This window comes from Oryzias melastigma, linkage group LG15 (assembly GCF_002922805.2).
Source record: "Oryzias melastigma strain HK-1 linkage group LG15, ASM292280v2, whole genome shotgun sequence".
In the NCBI taxonomy this organism is placed as follows: Eukaryota; Metazoa; Chordata; class Actinopteri; order Beloniformes; family Adrianichthyidae; genus Oryzias; species Oryzias melastigma.
The window spans coordinates 12,509,098-12,516,627 of record NC_050526.1 but is presented as its reverse complement, the minus strand read 5'-3'; the positions used below and the strand labels follow the sequence as shown (position 1 = coordinate 12,516,627).

The 7,530-nt window shown below is 38.7% G+C and overlaps 1 protein-coding gene across 1 annotated transcript in view; it reads left to right on the top strand.

Annotated features, from left to right (window-relative positions):
* Positions 1-7,530, top strand: part of fancl (FA complementation group L) — a 34,622-nt gene that overhangs the window by 14,536 nt on the left and 12,556 nt on the right. The window contains exon 7 of the mRNA XM_024296996.2: positions 1,758-1,826. Coding sequence (XP_024152764.1) covers positions 1,758-1,826 — 69 coding nt within the window. The remainder of the gene's footprint in view (positions 1-1,757; positions 1,827-7,530) is intronic.

The following is a 7,530-nucleotide window of genomic DNA, read 5'->3' as shown; positions in this document are numbered from 1 at the left end:
AGGATTTTTTTTTTTTGGTTCGGGAATGAGGAGAAAAGGAGGCAGTCACACGGCTCACGCAACTAAGCACGTGCAGGGGGAGGAATTAGATGCTTTTGCTATTCTGACATGACACAAAATTGAGAGCCGTTATGAGTTTTATCAATCCTCCATTATGCACAGATGTCAGATGACTGACGAGATCATTATTACATTTAAAGCAGTGGTCCCCGACCCCCGGGGTCATTTGTTACCGGGAACAATTAATCTCCATCTTATTTTTTTGAAAATGTTTTATTTTGAAAAGTTACCGGATTTTCCCATTTACATCCTCACTTGACGCACGTCAAGGACGCGACACGTCACACGATACATCCTGTTAAATTTAATCTCAAGATGGCAAAATGAGCAAAAACAAACTTCTTTAGAAAGTTTGCATTGTGTTGGGGTAGAAACGATGTTGGTCATGTTATGTTCAGCTGTTGTTGTGACGTCATGAGGACCCAGCTAATAAAGTTGTACATGATAACACAGTGGATTAACGTTTTTACAACGGCGGGCCTCAAGCTCTCTGCTTGGATCCATTGGGATGCTACAACTTGTAGACAAATGGAGCATGTAAACAGATAGATGATGGGAAGTGAGGGAGGGCTTACTCTGCTACTACTACTGCTACTTTACAAAAACTATGTCCTTAAAAACAACACTTTTTTTTTTTTTTGCTAAAAATGTAATTACCATAATTAAAATACACTTTCACACTAAATCAAAAGATGATCGGAGTGGGACTTCAAATGTTTGTTTATTTCATTGGTTTTCCCCAACAAATAAACATATTCAGTCTGGTTCATAAACAAGAACATAAAACTGTATTGTGTTGACGGTGTAATAATTTAGCTCCTAATGATTCACTTTATTTAGTTTCTTAGTCATTTAAAGTTAGTTAACAGCTATCAAGAGCACAGGTAGCACACTAGAGGGTCGGTATAGACACCATAGAGGTGGTGTTCATCTGAGACTGGAAGACATCCACCAGGGACAAGGAAAAAGGTTGTGGAAGCCCACCCTCTGCCCACCTGGCCCTCTTCACCCCCTTTGGCACCAGGTAAAAATAGTGCTGAGTCCTTGCTGCCTCCAGCTGCCTCCACCAGATCCAGCGCCAGGTCATCCCTCACCAGGAACAGCTTGGAAGGAGGCAGCGCTGGCACAGACGCACAGACTCTTGGGGAGGAGGACAGAATTTTGAGATGTTGAAGGTGAACAGAAGGAGGTCTGCCTCGTGTGCTGACCAAAGCTGCTTATGAAGCCGTTCATGACGTTTGGCAAACACCCTAAAGGGATGGTAATCCAATAAAGTTAACAACTTTCAAAGTGATTAATGCAACCTGTGAGATCCTGGTCACTTATAAGGGTGACATTCATGATTGTGTAGCACAAGTGATCCAAACACTTTAGTATGACCTGCAGGGACATCACAACCACAAATAGATTGTTATGAGCAACAATTTTGCTGAATAATCTGGTCCATCTTGACTTATTTTCAAATACTTCAGAATTTTTTTTTCTGGATTTCAAAATCTTTCTTTTACAAATAATGTTCAAATTGGACAAGTTATTGTATCATATGCTGGTGACTTTCAGGTGGATTTTATTAAGCGTCAGTGATTCAATGCTTTACTTTTTGTTCTATTTAAGCTCCATATCCTGCTAAAGTTGTTTTTAGCCAAATGAAGCAGAAAAGAGGACGAGAATGACCGCATCATTTCTTCCACCTGCAGCATCCTGCAGAGGCTCCCGAATGCTCTGCTGACCTGCCAGTCCCACTGTCCGTCACCTGGACCCCACAGGTGGGTACACCTGCACGACTTCTGAAAAGCAGCTGCTGAAAAGCTGTTTTCTGTTGACAAGCTTTGTGATTGGTCGCTACAAGTGTCTTTGTAGCATTTAAGGAACTGTAAAGTGTATTTTTGTGTTGTTCTCTCTGCCAAGGCTGCTTATGGAATAACAAAACCGTTTATTTGAATAACTTCTCATCAACTCCTCTGACCAATTATCTCCCTCTTAGCCCCCTAAGGATTCTGGGTAGAGTAGTCATTACACGTCTTACAGTTTTGTTTCACTGAATGCGCCCTGTAATTTGGTGCACCTTATGTAGGAAAATAGACCATTTATGGTCCATTGATTGATATTATGCTTAATGATCTGAAATATACGTAGATTAAGTAATTAAGAAAAACACATCAAAACCTAAGCCAGAGATAGGCAACTGGTGACCCATGGGTCGCATGCGGCCCGCCTCCTCATTCAACATGGCCCTCATACATTTTCAGACAATGTTTTATCTACTTTAGAACTAGTTCCAAACTGTAATTACCTTGTTCGCCAGTAGATGGTGCTTGCAAACAAACTGTGGCCAGTGGCCTTCAGCGAAGAAGATAGTTTTATAAATAAAGCTTGCAAAGATTTTGGTCTTATTTTAAATGGTACTCTTTTTCCTATCTCATTTATGGAAGTGTGCAGTCCTATGCTGCCCTCTGGTAGTTACCAAGAAAAATTGTGGCCCTCCCCATTATTAAAGTTACCTGTCCCTGGTCATTGATTATAAACTTTAACACTATGAAGCCAATCGAGTCCTGCTTTGATAATGGTGATAACTCTCCATAAACTACATGTGCTTTCTCTACAATTTGACTTTTGAGTGTGTAACTACTTTTTACTTAAAGCAGCTAAACTTTAAGCGATACGTTTTAGAAAAGGGTTCGCAAAATTAATTTACCTTGGAACCACTGAACGCAGAGTCTGGCTGAGGCTGGGCTGTATGGGGTTCTATTTTTGCCAAAAATATGTTTTTGCATCCACTGTCTATATCATTGTCTATGTCTACTGAACAAGTTTATTGAACATTTGTACATGTCTATGTATTACTAAACAATATCTTCTGCATGTGCTGCAGAACGACAGGTGCTAAGAATGTTAGCAACTGTTGCTTAAGACTTTTCTGATATCCAGATCCAACGACAATAGCAGATGCAAAGTTTTAATCATAAAGCAAATACAAAGCTATAATCAAAAAGCATGGGCATATAGAGGATATTGCTTAGTAGATAATGAACCTTTATTTTAAGGCGGGGGCTGCAAAATAACAGCTTGGAGGCCGCAAATGGCCCGCGGGCCGCCAGCTTGAGACCCCTCTTTTAGAACTTTATTTGTCAATTTATTTATTTATTATTTATTTCCAATCTGACAGTTTCTCATAAATATAATTTAACATGAATTCCTGAAATTATTTTTATGAGCAGAACACTAAATCTGCTCTTTTTTTATCCACAATTTTTAAGAAGTTAAATTATAGTAAAATAATAATCGTCAAAACACAACTCCAGCTTTCAGCTTCCAACCTCATATCTGTAAATCAGTGGTGATGCACGTTATCTAGCATTTCTTGATTCCATGTAGCCATCTAGCTCATCTGTTAAGCCTGTGTGTAGTGACTTTTTCAGCAGGAACTGTAACCAAGGTGACTCACGTGTAGATGTTGCTGAAGTTGTTTAAAGGTTGTGACTTATTTCTGAGTTGATGCCATGTATGTCGTTTCGGACAACGTCAGATTTTGTCTTCTTTAATCTGCAGAAAAGTAAGTAAAGTCAAGCGGCACGGTCGTCGTATCTTTGCCTCCTTGTCATTACTATTCACTATCATCACTTTGTGTGTCAAGAACGCACACAGCGTCATGGAGCATTGTGCTGACTTGTGTGGTGCTGCTGTACTTCTGTGGGATGCTGGGGAGAATGAGGAGTACATACAGAAGTGTGTGATGGTGTGGGCAAAATCCAGTGTGTTGAAAGGAGTAACATACACTGTGTGTGTGTGGGGGGGGGTGTGTGTGTTTGTGTGTAGCTGAGCTGATACATGGCAGGCATAAAGTGAGGACCAACTTAGAACAGCGCTTCCGTATGGAGCCTGTCTGCCTGCTGGGCCGTTGATGGATCTCTCCCACACTGCAACATGAAGTGTGTGTATGTGTGTACACAAACATGTGTGCGCGCTTTCATCTGTGCCAAGTGTGTTTTTGTCTGATGCGTGTGTGTGCGTGTGTGTGTGTGTGTGGCAGGGGGAAGGGCCTGTCTGTCGACAGTCCTGACATGTTCATTTGAATGAGTAATTATTGCCTGCTCTGTTGCAGGGCCAAGACGTGCCGCTCTGCCCATTTGTGTGGAACTAGAATGGGAAGAGAAATAAAGCTGTGTGTGTGTGTGTGTGTTTATGTGTGTAGTCCATTTTTCCTTACAGCTCTACGGTGTTTAAACCCCCAAAGTGCCCAAGTGAGGTGATAGAAAGTTTCTGCGCGTATGAATAGTGAAGGATGTGATTGACACGACACATTCTTCTGTGTTTGTGTTTCGTTTTTTCTTCGATAATCTAATGTTACATTTATCTGACTCTATGGTTTAGACTGATATGATACACAATCTATAGTATTTATTTAGAGTGTGGCAATTCCTTTTAACAACAATTCGATTCATATCATAGCTTAGTTTTTTTTTTTATTATTATAGTAAAACAAACCTACCATACTTCAATCCAAATGTTATATTCCAATATTGTTTTTATCAATGTATTTCATTTGAAATCAATTTTATTATTGCGTAAGTCGATTCGAATAACAGTAGGGCTGCCACGATTAGTCGACTAATCCACTATTGAAATAGTCCACGACTAATTTAATAGTTGATTAGTCATTACTTTATATTATACAGAGTAAAGTTGAACATAGTTGTTAGCGTTCAGCACCAAAAAATGCACTTTTGTTATATTTGAGTCAGTGGGACCAAAACTTTATCTTTTGCGAAAAATAATTCCTTTGTTTCAGAAGCCAACTTCACTTGATTTAATCTTGTTTTAATCCCAGAAACTAGTAAAGGACAGACGCTGCACAATTCTTTAAAAGTTTAATAAACTATCATTTGAATTGTCTTTATTTTTAGTCAGTTTAAAGGTAATGATGGTTAAGATGTGTGTTTTAAATCCACTTTGCACATGCCCCGTTAAGTCTACTACTCAGAAAAAAGAATCAGTGATTAGTCGACTATTAAAATAATTGTTTTTGGCAGCACTAATTAACAGCTTACCTCAGACAGATTTATCTGTTAGATTGTAGAAATCGATTCATCAATGAAGTCGACGAATCGTTACACTGCTAGTATTAACAGATCTTTTATGCCTTCTTTCTTCATGAATAACTCTTGTGCTATTCTAGGGATGTTTACAAAGTGAAGTCATCTGGACCTTATAAGACTGCGCACTGAACTTTTTTTTTTTTTTTTTTCCCAAGGACTTGTTATCTTCACTGGTGTCTGTGGCAGACATAAAATCCTGTCCACCTTTGTCAGTTTTAGTTTTAGGGATGATACGATCTTGCTTTCTACCAATTCAATCTTTGCTGATTTGCTAACATTTTGCATCATATGTTGCCATCTGTATTTAAAAAAACAACAAATGAGTCCGAAATAAATATTGTGATAGACTTTTCTTTGCTGATTCTAAAGAAAATTTGTCACAAAAATAATGAAATCCTTGTTAAGCAAAGGGACGTTTCTCAATTTAGATGCTTAACTCCCATCTGTGAGAGAGAATACATAAAGGAATTCTGGGTGAAATGAGCTTCATCTCTTTTATGTTCTCTGCCGTCTTTTACTCTCAGATATGCTTTCTTTCTTCTGCAGCAGGAACTCAAGTAGCTCCTTTTTTTTCTTCTTCTTCTTCTTTCTGAACTGGGCCTAGCGTAGTTATCCTGAGCTATAACAGTAATCATACCACTGGCATTAATTGGGCTGTAATTGCTGAGGCTCTCAGCACCTGGACGATGCTTAATTGTGTGCACTGTGCTGGCACAATGACCCATAATTTTTGGTTCACTTTTTTCTCTAATTTTTTTTTGCTCTCATTCTGTGTGTATTGCTCCCCCACGCCTCTATCTCTTTCTCTTTCCTGTGTGTGTTTTTATGGGAATGTGCTTAATGCTTAATTTGCTTCAGTTTTTACCAACTGGTCATTTGCTATCTGTACTTTTTTGTTTTATTGAAATATAGCAGACCAAAGTATTGTGTGTTACTTGTTAGAATTTCAATCAGTTCCCTAATGATGATATGTAGCGCTTATGTACGAATTTAGATTTGTTTCAAAAGTATCGTCTGTCAGTAAAAAGTTTTTTAAGAGATTTGTTTCTGTAAAAATGATTTGTATCCATTGAAAATACATTGTCCATTTATGAAAATATTTTGTACTTGTCAGAATTAGTGGCTGTCCTTAAAAAAGTTTTTTACCTTTGCTACGCATTTTGTGCGTCTGTAAAAATGTTTTGTAACTGGAGTAAAAAATGGTTGTCTGTAAAAATGCGTGTGTGAAATATCACGCACACATCTAAAAAAGCTTAACAGCTGCTTACGGTGACAAAACCCCAACTTAACTCTTTTCCTTCTCAATACATCAACCAATCAGCAGCCTTACGCTGCCGCCAATTTTTAAGTTTCTTGGGCCAGCCAATCAGATGCATGATATCCATCCCAGGGGGAAAAATAAAGTTTCTTTATTCTATCTCCACTCGTGTTGATAACACTTTGGGTAACAATTTTATCTGATATAAAATAAAAAATAAAAAAAACAAAGTTTTTGTTTGATGGGGCCTGTTAACCAAAGAGAATCCATTCTTCAAGTATGACTTTACTTCAAATAGAAATCCTCCATGACTCTAGAGGTCTAGTTCTTGTTCATGATTTGTTTCGGGTTAAATCTACATCAAATAAAATTTGGTAGTCAGTAGGAAAATCTGCAAATTCATAAGAGCTTCATTTTATACTATGGGCTTCAGCTGCACCTCTGATGTTTCTATTTCTGGACCAGAAGCTGGCTTGTTTGGAAAGTGTTTCTTCAAAACAGCTGGACTTCCATTTGCAAAGCTGTAAATATGTCAAAGACACTATCAAGCACAGTGGTGGGAGAAATATGATTTGGGCTCCTCTGCACACACGAGACCTGAAGAAAATGATGGTCATACTTCTTTAGAGTTTTCCGTTTGAAGTTCTGAAGTTTGACTGAGTACCATGGTGTGGGGTCCTTATTAAAGAATACTCTGGACCTCAATGACTTCCACAGGTCTTGTTCTAATGGTAGTAAGATTTTTTTTTTTTTTTTCTGGATAGGTGACTCTATTTTAACCCTTAGTTGTGCATGTGAGAGTGAGGAATGTGTGGACCTTTGACAGACTGGTGACCTGTTCAGGGCGTACTCCATCTGTGCCCAACATTATAAAGTTAGCTTTAGCAACTAGAGGACCCCAAAAGGGATTCTGTAGGTTTAGAGGGTGGAAGATGTTTGAAATGAGTGTTCAATATCTCTGACATGTTTTCTCATCATCTACTCACCAAGATGGCTTTCTTTAATTTAGAGTATTGAAAATGTTAACATCAGGGGTCTCAAACTCGCGGCCCGCGGGCCATCTGCGGCCCGCAGGATGATGATTTGCGGCCCCGTCTTCATATGAAAGATTACTGT